General features: G+C 43.9%; 1 protein-coding gene across 5 annotated transcripts in view; it reads left to right on the top strand.

The window, feature by feature from the left end:
* Positions 1-17,434, top strand: part of B4galt4 (beta-1,4-galactosyltransferase 4) — a 28,868-nt gene extending 11,434 nt beyond the window's left edge. For all 5 annotated transcript variants that reach the window (XM_042668351.1, XM_042668339.1, XM_042668348.1 and 2 more), the window contains 6 exons: positions 1,706-2,105; positions 5,662-5,894; positions 9,887-10,074; positions 12,102-12,224; positions 14,248-14,352; positions 16,534-17,434. In XM_042668351.1, coding sequence (XP_042524285.1) covers positions 1,853-2,105; positions 5,662-5,894; positions 9,887-10,074; positions 12,102-12,224; positions 14,248-14,352; positions 16,534-16,666 — 1,035 coding nt within the window. In that variant the 5' untranslated portion in view covers positions 1,706-1,852 and the 3' untranslated portion in view covers positions 16,667-17,434. The remainder of the gene's footprint in view (positions 1-1,705; positions 2,106-5,661; positions 5,895-9,886; positions 10,075-12,101; positions 12,225-14,247; positions 14,353-16,533) is intronic.
* The last annotated feature ends 355 nt before the right edge of the window (positions 17,435-17,789 follow it).

Genomic DNA, 17,789 nt, shown 5'->3' with positions numbered 1-17,789 from the left:
GGAGAGGATAGTTCCCAATGTTTCCAATCTAGATTTTCTAAGACCTTTTTTTTTTTTTTTGGTAAATCATCATCACTAAATCCCAGTATTTAAAACTCCTGCAATGAAGTCTTACCTGATTGGTTCCAGGAAACTGCCAGTTTAGTTTCTTCATCTGGGAAGAGAACAGACTTCCAGGGAGGCATTTGAATCCAGTCCCTAGGAAAGGGACTGGAAAATGTTGGGGAGGTTAGAAGGCCACTAGGGATCCTGCATATTTTAGATGAGTGTGTCAGTGGTCCCTTCCTTCCCTGCCCCAGCCCATCCAGGTGAGAAGAGACTGTCACTTGGTGTGAAGATATGGCCAGAAGACCTGGGCTCAGACCCTAGTTCCACTCTTCATTACTTTGGTGTTTTAGGCAAGTTACTTAATCTCTCCAAACCTTCATTTTCTTGCTATAAAATGGGGAGTATAAAGTTCTTGGGCCACAATAATGAATACTGGTGTCCCTCCTTCCCCACATTCATGTGTTAAAGTTACAATCCCAGTGGGATGGTCTTTGGAGGTGGGGCCTGAGAGAGGAAAGTAGGGTAAGGTGTGGCTGAGCGCAAGGAGATCCTAGATGCAAGAGATATGAAATCTAAGTCTCAATTGTGTGTGTGTGTGTGTGAGAGAGAGAGAGAGAGAGAAAGAGAGCATGCATGAGAGAGAGAGCGAGAGAGAGAGACAGAGACAGAGAGAGCGCGAGCGCGCATGCATATGAGAGCATATCAAGTTAGGCCACATGAGCACATGGTCAGTCCGAGACCTCATTGAGAACCCAACCACACGAAACCTGATCTTGGACTTCTGAAAACCTCCAGAGCTGTGAGAAGGAAACACACAGGGTTTTGCTTCAGCAGCCCAGGCGCCCTGAGAACGCGGGGCTGCAATGTCTGCTGTTACTGAGAACACCCTCCCTGCAAGGACCTCCAGCTGCCCCACAGACAGTTCTTCTAGTCTGTGTAGAAGCCACAGCTGCCTGTGAGGAGGGGAGCTGGGCTGCAGAGCTAGGGAGCATCAGCCCAGGTGTGTCCTGCTGGCTCGCTGTCACCTGGGAAGAAAGGCAAGTGTGTGACCACCAACCAGTGACAGGCTCCACAATAGGACTGGAGATGAACTCTGGCCAGAGCAATCCCAGAAACTTCCTGGAAAAGGCCAGATGAGAATTGACTATGTCAGTTTATGAATGATTTGACTCTAGTCCATGATGAAGAGCAAATGCACAAATAGCCCTTTGTAGTCATTGTTACGGCCTTTATCATTGACTTTCTATTTTTAAAGGATTCTAAACATAGGTTATAATAATGTTTAATTGCTTCTTGAGTCAAATATTCCCTTTTGTAATATTCTCTTTTGTAACCTCCATTTTCATTTAAATTGTGTTTATTTTCTAGATTTCTTTCAAATTAGCCTAAAACTCAATTTTCAGTACTACCCTTCAGTTAGTATGAAACTTTGTTGCAAGTTGATGATTGTTCCTTTATTATTTTTTCTTATATCACTACCTTCCTACTTCCTACTTGATAAACAAATTTCATTTTATTATAGACTATATTGTAAAACCATATGTATAAAATATACATACATATAAAACCATATATGTGTAAGTTTTCTGTCATTTCAGAATAGGATTCTCAGTGAAAACTGCAGGTTCTTTATGAGTGGCTGTTTTTTTTTTTTCAGAGATTGTTGGAATAGAACTGCTGGGCAGAAGCTGGCATTGCGTTCTCAGACGTCATTGCATTCTTTATAGCCTGGAAAAGTTCAGCCAGAAGCTTCCTTGCCTGCATCTGCCTCGAAGCAGAGATAACCTCTCACAAGATCAAGGACATGGCCTTCAGCCTCCCTTTCCATGTTTCCTATAAGCTCCGATTGCTGTTGCTTTTCACCTTGTGCCTGACAGTGGTGGGGTGGGCCACTAGTAACTACTTTGTGGGTACTGTTCCAGAGATTCCCAAAGCGAGGGATTTCATAACAAATTTCAATAAGGCCATTGCTTTGGGAAAGGAGGACGGTGGTACCAGCCAAGAATCCTTGAGAAAGGCCGAACTTGACAGCTGTCCTTCTGTGTCCCCAAAGCTCCGTGAGTGTTTGCTTTTTGCTTTTTTATAAGTACTATCAAACTTTTTATTGAATACACCTACAGAAAAGTACAGCAGTCATGTAGCCTCTAGCTGGGTTAAATATCAAAGTGAATATACCCATGTGACCATCCTGTACGTTAAGAACTGGAAAGTCACTGGAAAGCCAGAAGTTCCCATGCTGCTTTGGTAACTACCTTGGTTTAACATCCTAACACTATTTATTAGAAGTTTTTTGTTTCCTGTTTTGAAGCCTTCCAGATTGAAAGTATATGCCTTGTGTGTGTGTGTGTGTGTGTGTGTGTGCATGTGTGTGTGTGTGTGTGCGCGTTGGGTTCCTGTTCATTATGAGTTTTGTGAGCTTTTTTATGTGGGTGTATGTGATTTAAGTTTGCTCATTCTCAGTGATGTGTCCTATACTGTTTTGTGTGCATACTCCATTTTATGACCCAGCCATTGACAGCTCAGCAGCTCACAATGGGGTCCATTGAACTGGGCTCCTGGCTGGTTCTGGGTTATCTCTACTCACTCTCTTCCACTCATTCCCAGGCTAGCCTGGGCATGTTGTTCCCATGGAGCTGTAAGGGGAGAAATACAAGTTCATTCATGCCTTCATGTGTGTTGACCTGTAAGACTCCTCTTGGGCAAAAGTATGGAGTCTAGAGGCAGGGACTAACACTTCAGGTGTTGTATTTGGTGTTATTTCTTAAATATCGTGTATATTTTGATTTCCCATTACTGCCTGTCTTTTGGCTTGGATGAACAAGCAACTGGTTTTAGTGAGCACATACTTTGGACAGGAAGAAACCCCACTCACTTGGTGTCATTTCTAGCTCTTCTTTGCTTTTCCAGAGCATAGAAATGTTGTAGTTCTCATTGCAACTCTAACAAATATGTCTCTCTTTCTTTTTTTGTTTTTTGTTTTTTTTCTTTTTGCTTATGTGGTGCTGAGGAATTGAACCCAGGGCTCAGGCATGCAAGGCAAGCGCTCTACCACTGAGCCACCTTTCCAGCTATGTCTCTCTTTCCACAATGCCTTTCCTCCATCCATGGCTGCCAGGAGGATTCCTGTTTAGCGGCAGAAATCCAGCTAGGATTTTTCTTCTTATAGGAAGTTTTCTGGGATTGCCCCAGCCTGAGCTCATCTCCAGTCCTATTGTGGAGCCTGTCACTGGGTGGTGGTCACACACTTGCCTTTCTTCCCAGGTGACAGCGAGCCAGCAGTTCACACCTGGGCTGATGCTCCCTAGCTCTGCAGTCCAGCTCCCCTCCTCACAGGCAGCTGTGGCTTCTACACAGACTAGAAGAACTGTCTGTGGGGCAGCTGGAGGTCTTTGCAGGGAGGGTGTTCTCAGTAACAGCAGACATTGCAGCGCTTCATTCTCAGGGTGCCTGGGCTGCTGAAACAAAACCCCGTTCTCAATGGGGGCTTCTGACCAGCCACATCCTTACATAACCTTCTTTGGTACGTGTACACACACACACACACACACACATACACACACACACACACACACACACACACACACACTCTAAAGCTTAGATTTCCTGTCTCTTGCTCTTTTTATAAATTATTGATCCCATTAGGAACTCCATTCTCACAGCCTCATTTTATTCTACTTTCCTCCCTGAAGCCCCCCCTTCAAATGCCATTCTAGGGTGGCATGAACATTGGGGACAAACCTTTGGGCTTTCTGATCACATCAGTCTTGTATGAAATTCAGTTTGGCGTGGTTCTTCCTCTAGTGAGTCATTGGAAAGTCAAAATTTCATTCTGGTTTTCTTTTCTTTTCTTTTTTTTGTACTTTGCTTTTGAACTCGGACTTCATATTTGCTTAGCAAGGACTCTGCCACTTAAGCCAAAACATTCCTTTCTCACTTTAAATCAATTTTTTTTTATCATCTTTAAATAGTTGTACAAAGGAGTTTCAATTTAGCATGTCCATTCATAGTACTATGCATCTTAGTGTCACCTTTTCCATCTTTGCCTCATTGGTCCCAACTCCATTCATCCCCTCAAGTTTTTGAGTTCCATTTTCATATAAGACCAGTAAATATTATGACTATAGTTACCTACATTTTCCCTCCACTTGTCCAACATTCTTCTTTATTGTGTATTCCATTCAGAAATTGCATGTCATGGAAATGCACACTGCTCACTCCTCACCATGTTATTTAAGCAATAAACTCATTCCAAAAGCATGGATGGGTGGCAACACAATTCTGAGCAAGTGCTAGACTGACAGCGTGATGTCCTAAGATAGGTCATTAAGGAACAGGAGGTGGGCTGTAGGGAGACAATGAGGGAGTAATTGGAAGTACATTCTAGAAGGTTAGGACACACCAAAGTTATGGCAATGAGAAGGCGAGCAAAGGGTCTAGTTGACGTTGGACCTGTTGTTTGAGGCTCTTCCAGGTGTATGACAGAGACTTGGGTATGTTCGTGATGGGGTTTACTAACAAGCCACACAGGACACTGTCTCAGGATCCAGCAGCTCAGTTGCCAAGTGGTGGCTCTTGCAGCGTATCTCTCTTATAACTCCATTTTCTTGCTGTTGGTTTAGTAGGCATGACTAACCGCCATCTTTGTCTCTCACTCAGACCCTTCTGGAAGGCTCTTGTAGGCGTGCTGCTCTCCTGGGTGGCTAAGTGACTATTTACTCTGAGCACTGCTGGGCAGAGACCCCAGTTCTAAGTTAGGCAATGGCCAAAGTAATTGAAACCATTACAGAGGGGCTTATATGCTAGCAGGCCTGTTTGCTCAGAAGAGGAGAGTACAAGCAATAAGATGTTTCATAGCCTGGCCAGTCTATAAAGAGTTAAATCAATAAAAATAAAGGAATGGTGGGAGGGAGACCTCAGCATGGTCCCCTAGCAGGACTCTGTGCCTATCTGACCAGTCAGCCTGCCTTGTAAATTCAGGTCGCAGGGGAGGATCACTTGTCAGCCTGATACTAGATACCTTCCCCGGGGCTGGTTACCATGCACTGCCTTGGATTCCAGCCATGGGACTGCTTCCAGTCTCTCTGAGCCAATTGCTCTGTCTGCCACACTGTCACGGGCTGTGCTGGGACAACATTTGTCATCACTGGTGACAAACTAGCTTCTACTTCCTTCCAGCTTTTTCTTCAGGGAGCTAGGAACAGGGAGCTAAGGAAACTGAGGGGGAAAGCCTTGTCCAGGAGTGTATTTTCATGGAATGCTCAGATATTTCACTCTTCTTCTGGAATTTTGAGAAGGCAAAGAATTGAGAAGTTTCTCAGTTGAGGTTCTGGTCACCTTTGCTGACCACTAGGGCTACTTACAAATGGCCCATCAAGGCAGAGTTGCCTACCTGGCCAGTGCTCTTAAGTATCAGCCACTTGATTGTTCCCCTGGTTACTTTGTGGCATGACTCTCTGGTGACAGGTCATGAGTAACTGACACTTTCATATGAGTAGTTCAAGGTAACACATTAAAAAAAAAAATAACCCTCACTGTGGCCAAAGGCTTTGCTTTGTTAGCCTCTCAGCACGTGGTGGCAGCTCCTGGCATGACTGGTGTCTGTGTTGATGGCAGGAGGTCAGAGCAAGCTCATCTTCAAACCAGACCTCACGCTGGAGGAGGTCCAAGCAAAAAACCCCCAGGTGCACAGAGGCCGCTACCATCCCGAGGAATGCAAGGCTTTGCAGAAGGTCGCCATTCTCATTCCGCACAGGAACAGGGAGAAACATCTGATGTACCTGCTGGAACACCTCCACCCCTTCCTGCGGAGACAGCAGCTGGCCTATGGCATCTACATCATCCACCAGGTGAGGGCCGGCCTCACCTGGGCCCTGAGGGGTCAGCCATGTGGCCTTCTGTCTGTCTTGGGGGTAAATGGAGCATGAGACTCTCATCGTAGGAGAGTTCTTGTACCCCATGTATACTTGAAAAGAGGAGAGGACATTCTTGCTCCAGAATGTGGAGTCCAGGGATCAAGTTTCTTGAAATGTTCCTGCTCTAAAATAATAAAGTAGGTGGGGCACCAGTGGTTCTCACCTGTAATCCTAGCCACCTAGGAGGCTGAGGTCTGAGGATCCTACTTTGAAGCCAGCCCAGGCAAGAAAGTGTGTGAGACTCTTATCTCCAATTAACCACCTCAAAGCTGAAATGGAGCTGTGGCTCAAGTTGCAGAGTGCTAACCTTGAGCACAGAAACTCAGGGACAGTGCCCAGGCCCTGAGTTCAAGCTCTAGTACCAGGGAGCCCTTCTATGTTAGTCAGTACTAACTTAAGACTCCCACAGGCTTTTGGTCCCACAGGCTTTTGGTACAGCCGTGTGCTGTACCAGGTGATGTTGGCGTTCAGTTTGTCACTATTGAGGGTGGCTATGGAGTGGAGATGGGCATCAGAGAGTGGAGAGAGTGAGGCGAGTTCATATTTCTGCCTTTACTCTGCCTCTATTTACTATTCCAGATGTGCTAGGTCTGAAGTTCACTGGCTTGATTCACTGATCTGGCTTCCACAAGCATCAATTGGTCACTGTGTTTATAGGCTGCTTTTGAGAGTTTGGTTACAAGGTTAGTGGAGCGACTGATTAAAGATGCCAGTGTTTGGTATTAAAGTTCATTAAAAGAAAATTGGACATCCATTTAAGCATCTACATCTGAGCTTTTCCAAATATAGCTGGTAATGTTTGTGGTAGGTCAAACTTTTGACAGCTGAGAAAATCAGCTCTGCAGTGTGTACTTTATTAACTTTTATTTTTTGCTGTTACTGGGGCTTGAATTCAGGGCCTCACTCTTTTTTTTTTGGGTCCGGTTGTGGGGCCAGAACTCTGGGCCTGGGCTCTGTCCCTCAGCTCTTCAGCTCAAGGCTAGCGCTCTACCACTTGAGCCACAGCACCACTTCCGGATTTTTTTCTTTTTGCTTATGTGGTGCTGGGGAATTGAACCCAGGGCCTCATACATGCAAGGCAAGCGCTCTACCACTGAGCCACCTTCCTAGCCCCACAGGGCCTCACTCTGCTTGGCTTTCTTGCTCAAAGCTGGTGCTCTTTTACTTGAGTCACACCACTTCTAGCTTTTTGGTGGTTAATTAGATATGAGTATTATGGATTTTCCTGTATGAGCTGGCTTCAAACCACAATCCTCCAGATCTCAGCCTCCTGAGTAGCTAGGATTACAGGCGAGCCAATGACACCTGGCTTTAGTGTATACTTGATGCTTTAAGATGGAGGCTCTTGAAAATCAGTATGCTTCTAGGTCTGTCTATGAGGACTTGACACAACATTTTACATTTATTTTGCTTTATAATTTTTGTTTTTGATGTCGTTGGTCATAGCTGTGATTGATTTGAGTCTAAAATTCTTACCCAGAATAGCAATATTACACTGCTTTGTCTTGCTCTTCAGGAAAGCATCACAGTAACTTCTGAGAACTGCTTGCACTTTTGTTAGGATGAGCCCTCTCATCCTAACAAATTTGTTGATCAAATTGGAATGTATTTCTGTGAAATCTGGTCCAACTTACTCAAACAAGTAAAAAACTGTCACACGTTTTCCTCTCTCCAGCATTGGTCATGATCTAGGGACATGTTCTTCTCTGACCCAGTGATAAATCTCCCTCTTTTTTTCAAGGTTGTTGTGAAGGTCAGCCTTCCCCATCAGTGTAAAACAGGATTTTTTTTTTACAGTGATTTCAGAGAAACTTTTAAATACCTTAGAAATATTATCAGTAACCTTTGTTGATAGGCTATTGTTTCTTAATCCTTTCTGGCAAGCTAATGCTCTTGGAAGCTAAATGTCACTTTTGTAATAGATTGAGATCAGCAGAGAATTCATAGTGAGGCAGTAATACTAATTAGTATGGCTGGTATGTTCTGAGGTTTCATAGTTTTATGTGGACCTTATAAAGGCACTTTAAAATTATGGTGGTGGTAGTGGTTTGAGAAGTGTTGAGCTTGTAGCCTGGGGACATCTCCCCATGCTTTAGTTATTTTTCAAATAGTGTCTTGAGCTTTAGCCTAAGGTTGGACTCAGACTGTGATCTCTATGCCTCTGATTTCCATCTACCCAGATTACAGGTATGCACAATCATTCTTGGCTTGTTTTCAGAGATGCTCACTTTTACCCTGGCTAGCTTCAAACTGTGGTTCTTCTAATCTCCACTTTCTGAGTAGCTGAGATGACAGCATCAGCCACTACATCCAGCAGAAATTTTGAGTTAAGGAATATCTTTTTAATTGATCTGCCTTTTGTTGTTGTTGTTTTTTTTTTTGGGGGGGGGGTCTGGTTGTGGGGTCTGAACTCTGGGCCTGGGCGCTGTCCTTCAGCTCTTCAGCTCAAGGCTAGCACTCTACCACTTGAGCCACAGCGTCACTTCTGGCTTTTTTCTTTTTGCTTATGTGGTGCTGAGGAATCGAACCTTATGTATGCAAGGCAAGCGCTCTACCACTGAGCCACCTTCCCAGCCCTGTTGATTGTTTTTTTAACTGTAATTTTTTGTCTTTTCTTTTTTTGGTCCTGGGGATTGAACCCAGCATGTTAAACTTGCTAGGCAAGTGCTTTGCCACTGAGCTATACCCCAGCCCTAGGAATACATTTTTAAAATTTGATTTATTGTTATGATAGAGGTGATTTACATGAGTCAGGTAAAGAGTACATTTCCTTCATATAGTGTCTTCTGTTCCCTCGCTGTCTCCCAGTCCCACCCTCTTGTCTCCACCCGTGAATTGTGTGTTCACGTTCATCAATGCCCAGTGTGTTCCAATGCTCCACTTTTTCATTCTTCCCTTGATTTCTGTGCCCTCCCTCTCACACTCCTGAATACATGAGAATACTCCACACATAAGGCAAAGAAGACAGAATCATCAAAAACTAAAAACTAAACAAAATTTGTTTGCTTCCATATCTTAGAGTTCATTTCAGTATGTGTATTATTATATATAAATATGAGGCATTGCACCTTTGTGTTTCTCTCCTAAGAGTATCCTCCTTTGCTCTCCTTGTAGGTATCTAGAAGCCTGTATAATTTGTCATATCCCAGTGTATTTTAGATCTAACTTCTGCATGTCAGAGAGAACATGTACTGTTTGTCTCTGAGTGTGGCTTACCTCACTTAACATGACTTGTTTTAATTCCATCCATTGCCCTACAAATGACGTTATTTTATTCTTTCTAATGGCTGTGTAAAATTCCATTTTGTATAGGTACCACAGTTTTTGGATGCACTCATCTATTATGGGGCATCTGGGCTTGTTTCCATATCTTGGCTATTGTGAATAGTGTGGCAATAAATATGGATGTGCAGTATAGGTGTCCTTATCATATCTGGGCTCATGATGTTCAGGGTAGATTCCCAAGACTGATATAGCTGATTCGTAGGGGAGCTCTGTGTTTAGTTTTTTGTCTAGTCTTGTGTATTTGCAAGAATGAAACCAATTCCATGCTGAATGCTGGTGGTGATCCTAGCTAACAAAGAGATTAACATCAGAGGCTCATAGTTCAAAGCCAGCCTAGGCAAGAAAGTCCATGAAACTTATCTCTAACTAACCACCAAAAAACTGAAAATGGAGCTGTAGCTCAAGTGGTAGAGCACCAGCCTTGAACAAAAAGCTCAGGGACAGTGCCCAGCCTCTGAGTTCAGGCCTCAGAATTGATGCACACACATGCGCGCACAGACACACAGACACACACACATACACACACACTCAACCAACAGAACAAGAAAACACCACCAACTCCTTAATTGGAGCCAAAGAGAGGAAGAAATTGGAAGACTTAGCTTAGGAGTCTTTCACATGTTAATTTTCATTTTCTGTAGGCTGGAACGAAAAAGTTTAATCGAGCCAAACTCCTGAATGTGGGCTATTTGGAGGCTCTCAAGGAAGAGAACTGGGACTGCTTTATATTCCATGATGTGGACCTGGTGCCCGAAAATGACTTGAACCTTTACACATGCGAGGATCAGCCCAAGCACCTGGTGGTTGGCAGGAACAGCACTGGGTACAGGTAAGGTGGCTCTGCCCATGGCATGAACGCTGGGTGCCAAATAGCATCCTGCCTGTCTTAGGAAAGCAAGAAATAGGAACACATGGCCCATTGTTTCTTGAAATGAAAACCCACAAGTTAGAGAAAAATCCAATAAGAAACCTGACAGAGGATCACAAAGACGAAAGGAGAACAGAGGAGAAGATTCCCCAAGCATTGCACCCTGAAATACCAGTGAGAGAACTTCTGCAAATTTCCCTTAGGAGAGTTCTAGTAACTTCCTGTCAATCCTTGGCTTTTTCTCTATTTGCCAGTAGATCAGCATTTTGACCTGACATTTCTTCCCAGACTGCAGCCTCTTTCCAGGGTTCTGGGTACAAATGGGGAGGAGCACATTGCTCAGGAGCCTGGACCTCAGGAAAAGGTTATTTTCTTTCAAAGATTCTTTAGATAGGACACCGTCGTTCATGCCTATAATCCTAGCTAACTCAGGAGGCTGAGGTCTGAGGATCTGGGTTTGAAGGAAGCCTGGGCAAGAAAGTGCAGGCAGGAAAATATGTGAAACTCTTATTTCCAATTACCCTGCAAAAAGCCAGAAATGGAGGTGTGGCTCAAATGGAAAAGTGCTAGCCTTGATTCCTACCAGCCTCTGTCCCTAGGAGACGCAAAACTGTCTCAACACAACAGAGGGAAAATAATAGCTAAGAAAATTCCTCGACAAATAAATATGCCAGGGAGAGGTATGCCTCCCTTCTACTTTCTTTGCTACCCTGGACAAAAATGTGTCTGGCAGGCAAGTTTCTTTGCAGGCAGTTAAGTGTCTTCTCTCTGCTGGTACCTTTGTGTTATTGCACCTTGAGGCTTAGCTCAGCTGTCCCAACAGTCCCAGAAGTACGACATGTTTTCACTTGCCATGTACCCACAGAGAGGAAGCTAAGGAATCTTGTCCCAAGTGTCCCAGACTGACCAGAGCAGAAATGCATCTTGGTCATCATTATGGGTCCGTGGTACAGCTATAGGATCAGCCTGGGCTAATCCTGCTGCCAATAATTCCTTTGGTACCTTGCTTGTTTTCCACAAGGACTCTACTGCTTGAATTTTATGACTACATTTTCCTCAGCTTGGATCCCCTCAAGAATACATCATCCAGTTCCAGAGCCAGTTAAAATTGATTCTTTTCCAGGTCAGCAAACTCAGAGACCTACCTACCTAGTGGCCACCTAGCAGGACACTTCTCTCTCTTTTCGCCCATTGCACTGTCTTCAGGTAGTTTCTCTGTTGCTGAGTCTTTATGGACCATGCACTGCCAGCTGATTTCCTAAAGCATTTCTGTGGTTCCTTTTCATTTGGGAACTCGAACCTAGAGTGTCCTATATCTCCTGGCTAGATTTCTCTGAGGTATCTCAGAGTCAGCTTGTCCAGTGCCTAATTGTCTTCCTCTCAAAACTAAATTATCATTCACTACTATTATGTTTCCATGAAAGGTACTCTCCTCTACCTAGTGGTCCAAGCCAGAAATTTCAGGAGTGGTATATTGGAGTCTCTAGAAAACAGACTGAGAAGAGGGAGGTTTTCAGAGTGTGGGTGAACAGAACAGGAGCTTGTTCTCTACTTCTCCCCACAAAAAGAGAAGTTAAAAAAAAGTCATCATGATGCTTTTTCATGCTGAACCTCATGATATAACTTCAGAATCTTACCCCAGTGCCCTCCCTAGCTATTACCATTCAGCGGGATTGGTACGCAGATGAAATTTCTCCTGCAGATCTAATGATGTAGGTTATCAGTCACGAGACACCTGCTCATCAGCATGCCTAGTCACAAGTAGTGGCATCTTGTGTCAAGGATAGAGATGAGCACTCGTCTAGACAGAAGGAAGAAGGCAAGACAGGGAAGGCCAGGAGCACTGGGAGGTGGATGACAAACTGGGGTAGAGCTGTGGAAGGAAAGACACAATCTGTTGAGCACATCCTGAAACCAGAGACCGGTGGAGGATGGAAGGGGCTTGTCCTAATGGTTTTGCTTTCCCGCTCTCTTCCCTTTTGCTCTAGGTTACGTTACAGTGGGTATTTCGGGGGTGTTACCGCCCTCAGCAGAGAGCAGTTCTTCAAGGTGAATGGATTCTCTAACAACTACTGGGGATGGGGAGGTGAAGATGACGACCTCAGACTCAGGTGAACACGCCATGGGGCTCCGCCATCACTGGTGGTGGCTCAGGGAAATCTGTGTTTCTGTGCAGTTTCTGTCGGTGTCAGCCCAGATGCTCCCATGGCTGCAGATTGGGATTTAACGTGTGGCAGGGTATGGAGGGAGAAGAGGATGACGTAACTTACTCTCTGCCAATGGCGGCAGCTTAGGCATGTTGAAGAGTCATCTGTGGCTATGTTGGAGGTGCAGCCATGTTGGCGGGAGCTGAGAAGGGCCTGTTGGAAACCTCTTGCTTCTCCTCAGGCCCCAGGGGAGCCTGGCACTGGGACCTGCAGGCAGAGCTGGAGTGTCACAGTCTCTGAGGAGCTGCAGACCCCAAAGGGGGAAGGACACCTCCTCCACCTGCTTTGAGAGCAGCTCCTGGCCTGACTTGTGGGAATGATTGAGCTGTGGGTATTTCCCTCAGATTCTTTCCAACTGCTTTTTGCCCTCAGGGCCAAAGGAAGGGCTCCTCTCTCCTCTCCTTCCCCTGAACCTAGGTTTCTGTGGCTAGATTGTTAGATGCCCTTCCTTCCAGAAATCTGTAATTATTCATCTTGGACTTACAACAATTTCAGGGCCTTCCTGAATGTCAGGAGACTCCTTTTTCCCTGCCTGTTGCCTCTTGGGAAATTGATTTCTACGCTGAATGAACAGATGGGTGACTGTCTTCCATCGCTTTGGCATGTAGAAGCCAGTGGCTCCATAAGGGGCTTGCTCTCATGTCTAAGTTGGAATGAATGTCTTTGGTAGGAAGGGATAGATCTTCCAGGCCGAGGTGGCCACGGTCCCAGCAGCCTGTGTGCACATGGCTTGTGATCTTGACTTCGGGTAGAACTAATGAGTCTAGAGTTAACCAAACACCCATCTACTGTAAGCCCTTTGTAATGGTACTTGACTAATGCTATATGCATTCACCAGTATCATCTGAACATACTGGTGGGCTGAGATTTCTTTGCTGATATCTTGCATTACCCATCTCTTACCTTATATTAACAGTTTGCAAAGCCTGTTCCATGTGAATTATGCTGGAGGAATCTTTGAAGTAAGCTCCGTGTTACCATGTTCATTTTAAAACAACAGGCAGACCTGAAATAGGAGTTGCAGATTTACTGGGTTTGTAGAGAAATTACAGTTGAGATTTAAGGGCTTGAACACTTGTGATCTTCGTTTCTTTTTCATTGTTACAAGGTGCCAGTAAATAGAGATCCCAATAGGCTTTATCTTTCTGTTTTCTAGGATATATTAAAATGCTTTATACATTTTTTTAAAAAAAAGTAACTTAATTGGAAGTATCTCCTTTATGTCCCATTAGTAAATGTTTAATGGAATTATTATTATTATTATTATTTTTATTATTTTTTTGTCAGTCATAGGGCTTGAATTCTGGGCTTGGGCACTATCCCTCAGCTCTTCAGCTCAAGGCAAGCACTCTACCACTTGAGCCACAGCGCCACTTCCTATTTTCTAGTGGTTTATTGGAGATAAGAGTCTCATAGACTTTCCTGCCCAGACTGGCTTTGAGCCGTGATCCTTAGATCTCAGCCTTCTGAGTAGCTCAGACTATAGGCATGAGCCACTGGCACCCGGCCTCAATGTGATTCTTTATATGCTCACTGCTTAAAGTCCTACCATTATGTGAAAATCTGAAAATTTATGTTTTCTTCTTTCTTTATAAAATACCACCATATAAAGTTGTATGTGTAAAGTTTTCTTTTGTTAGTGATTCTTTTTAATGCCCAGTAGGAGAAGATAAGTGAAATAGATTTTTTTTTTTGGTCGTAGGGCTTGAACTCTGGGCCTGGGCCCTGTTCCTCAGCTCTTCAGCTCAAGGCTAGTGCTCTGCCACTTGAGCCACAGCACCACTTCCAGCTTTTTCTGTTTATGTGGTGCTGAGGAATCGAACCCAGGGCCTCATGCATGTGAGACAAGCGCTCTTACCACTGAGCCAACTTCCTGGCCCAAGTGGGATAGATTTTTTTAAAAAAATCTTCTCTGTTATTTTTCTAGGGTTGAACTCCAGAAAATGAAAATATCTCGGCCCAAGCCAGAAGTGGGTAAATATACAATGATCTTCCATACCAGAGACCAAGGCAATGAGGTGAATGTGGAGAGGTAGGTCCTGGGTCTCAGGGTCCCTGGGCTGGACTCCAGCTAACCTGGTCTCTCCTGATGTAAGGGTACTGCTGCATTCCAGCAGATCAGCCAGTTCATCTTACTAACAGCTTTTATTGACAGTGATGAAGGGGAAAAAAGGGGGAAAATTCAGACAAGAATCCATGGTATATTCTACAAAACTAAGAGTGAGGAAAGGGGAGGGATGAATGAGAATGTTGAAAGGGGTGACATAGATCAAGATACATTATATTCATAAACTGCTTTGTTAAATGGTAACTCCTTTGTACAACCACTTAAAGATAATGATTTCAAAAACATTTTTAAAAAAAGAAGTGAGAAGAATGGTTCCTGGAACCCTCACTTCAACTGTTACGAACTCTGGGCCTTACTTCTGTCTTCCACTTTTTTTTTCCCCTCTTCTCTCTCTGGATTATTTAGAAGCAAATCACAGATGTCAGAGCATTTCATGTATAAATATTTCAGTATACATCCTTAAAATCTAAGAAACTTCCTAAGAAAAAGTTTCAATACCATTGTCATGTATAAAATAAAATTGACAAAACTTCCAATTATCAGCCACGTTCCCATAGCTCATGCCTATAATCTACTTTTTAGGAGGCTGAGCTGAGAATTAGGCTGATCCTCCTACCACGAGAGCTGGAGCTCCACTTCCAACATCATTGCTTTTGAGCTCTGTCTAAACTGTCTTCATAGCTGAGCTCCTAGAGACAAAGACAATTCAGTTCACTGCCTAGTTCCTCAGCTCTGACCACAGTAATGACTTCCTTCTCAATCCCATTCCTGTGCATGTCTGTGTAGCTTTCCCAGTAGTCTCTTTGTTTGAAGAGCCCTTTTCTTCACCACTTTCACATAGGGAATTAAACTTCGTTAGTTTTAGTAGGATTTACCTTTTCTATCCCTTTCCCAGACTCCCAGGTGGAGTCATATGGCCTTTGTTCATTTCCTCTACATACAGATGCACATTTAAACAAAAAAAAATTATTTTTTGTGCCAGTCCTGGTGCTTGGACTCAGGGGCCTGGGTGTGCTCTTTCTGAACTTTTTGTGCTCAAGGCTAGCACTCTATCACTTAAGCCACAGCTCTACTTCTGGCTCTTTGATGGTTAATTGGAGATAAAAGTAGACTTTTCTGCCAGGCAGGACTGGCTTGAACCTCAATCCTCAGATCTCAGCTTTTCTTTTCTTTCTTTGTTTGTTTCTTTTTTTTTTTTGTCAGTCATGGGGCTTGAACTCTAGACCTGGGCACTGTCCCTCAGCCCTTCAGCTCAAGGCTAGTGCTCTACTACTTGAGCCACAGTGCTGCTGCTGGTTTTCTGGTGGTTTATTGGAGATAAGAGTCTCATGGACTTTCCTGCCCGGGCTGGCTTTGAACCACGATCCTCAGATCTCAGCTTCTTGAGTAGCTAGGATTATAGGCATGAGCCACTGGCACCTGGGTGTGATCTCAGCCTTTTCTTTTTTTTTTGCTGGTTCTGGAGCTTGAACTCAGGGCCTGGGCACTGTTTTGGAGCCTTTCTGTGCTCAAGGCTAGCAGTCTACCACTTGAGATACAGTACCACTTCCAGTTTTTTCTGCTTATGTGGTACTGAGGAATCGAACCCAGAGCTTTATGGATTGCTAAGCAAGCACTCTACCACTAACCTACATTCCCAGCCCCTCTCAGCCTTTTTATTAGCTAGGATTATAGGCATGAGCCACTGGTACCTGGCTTTCATTTTTGATATTCTTATGAAAACTCTATATCCTCCCTTCTTACAGACAGAATATTTCCCCAACATTGGAGATCATCTGAAGCCAAACTTCACCCCCAAAGACCTGTGAGCACTGGGTGCCACACATCCCCTTGTGTCAATGGTATATCCATATACTCTGTACATACCAAGGTTTCCTGGAAGGCAGGGTCTTATCGCTGTTAGCCACAGGGCCTTCACAGGCGGGTGGGGTGGGGGCTGACACAGAGGTGCTTAGTCTTCAGAGGTGTCTGTTCTCTTCAATGGGGAAAGAACAACTGTTTTTCCAGTAGGATGCCCAGTAGGTGGAGTGAGGTATAAAAAATATTTTGCCACACTTAGGGACAAGGCAAAAAGAGAAAAACAACCAAAGGAGACACCTGTCCAGACCTTGTTTTGTTATTCACATTTGCTTTTTCTACCTTCAGGATGAAGCTCTTACATCAGGTGTCACGAGTCTGGAGAAGAGATGGCTTGACCAGTTGTTCTTACAAATTACTGTCTGTGGAGCACAACCCTCTCTATATTAACATTACTGTGGATTTCTGGGTCAGTGCCTGACCCCTCGATCTTTTCTGATGTCTAGAAGAACTGGTTATTTGATTGCAATAGTTTTGGTCTGGAGGATTTCCTGAGTGGCACACATTCAGAACTTGTTGCAGCTTACTTATGGACCTGAATTTTTTTCCTTTATGTGTTTTCTCAGGAGAACTCCTGGCACTATGGAATGTAGAACCATTGCAACAAGACAGCTTTTTTAAAAAAATGTTTTAGTTGTTGTGATCAAGGGTTAACTATTATAGTACTGGTACTTGAAGGACTAACTACTTTGTGCCTGAAAGAGATGGCCCAAAGGCATGAAGGTGATGTGAGAACTCTGGTTGAAATAGACTTTTGGGATAAAAGGCCAAGGGAAATAAGATGGCTGGATGTCTCAGAAAACCAGAATTGTTCTTGTCTATTATCATAAGGTACGAAGATGTGTATATGTTACTTATTTTATGCTGTGTGGTTATCCATGAAGCGGTGGGTTTTGGGTAAGAAGGAGGCCACAGAAGAGGAGTAGAAGGAAATGTAGAGGACATGGGAATGGAGAGGTGGCTGAGGGACTATGGCTACCGGTCCCTCACAGTGGACACCACCTGCCCAGATTTGCCTGCCAGTCATATCCCAGCACAGGACACCTTATCTACTAGTTTTTAAGACATTTTTATAAAATGACATTTGTACATGTTGTATTTGAATTGCCGTTTTACAAATTATATACCAACTAAAAACATATCTACAGAGTACCTTCCTAGTAAAATGTGAAAACGATTTGGGAGCTCAGTCTTGGTTTTTATGTTGTTTTTTTAAATGTATTGTCCGAGTGATGTACACAGGGGTTACAGTTACATAAGTACGGTAGTGATTACATTTCTTGTCTAACTTGTGACCCCCTCCATCATTGTTCTCCCTTTTTCCCTCCCCTCAGCCACCCCCCAACTTGAACAGATCATTTCCAACATAGTGTCTTGTGAGTATTGTCCTTTGTCTCACCATTTTGTTGTTCCCCATTCCCTTCCTTAGTTCAAATAAACATATATACAATACCCAGGGTACCAAAATGGAATACAATGAAAACAGGGGATAAGCCATTGGGGAAAAAACACAAAAGAAAAAAAGAAATCATGTAGTACATTGA

This window comes from Dipodomys spectabilis, unplaced genomic scaffold, assembly GCF_019054845.1.
Source record: "Dipodomys spectabilis isolate Male_0828 unplaced genomic scaffold, ASM1905484v1 ptg000017l, whole genome shotgun sequence".
NCBI lineage: Eukaryota > Metazoa > Chordata > Mammalia > Rodentia > Heteromyidae > Dipodomys > Dipodomys spectabilis.
Note: the sequence above shows the minus strand (reverse complement) of the source record. Positions and strands in the feature narration are given on the sequence as shown.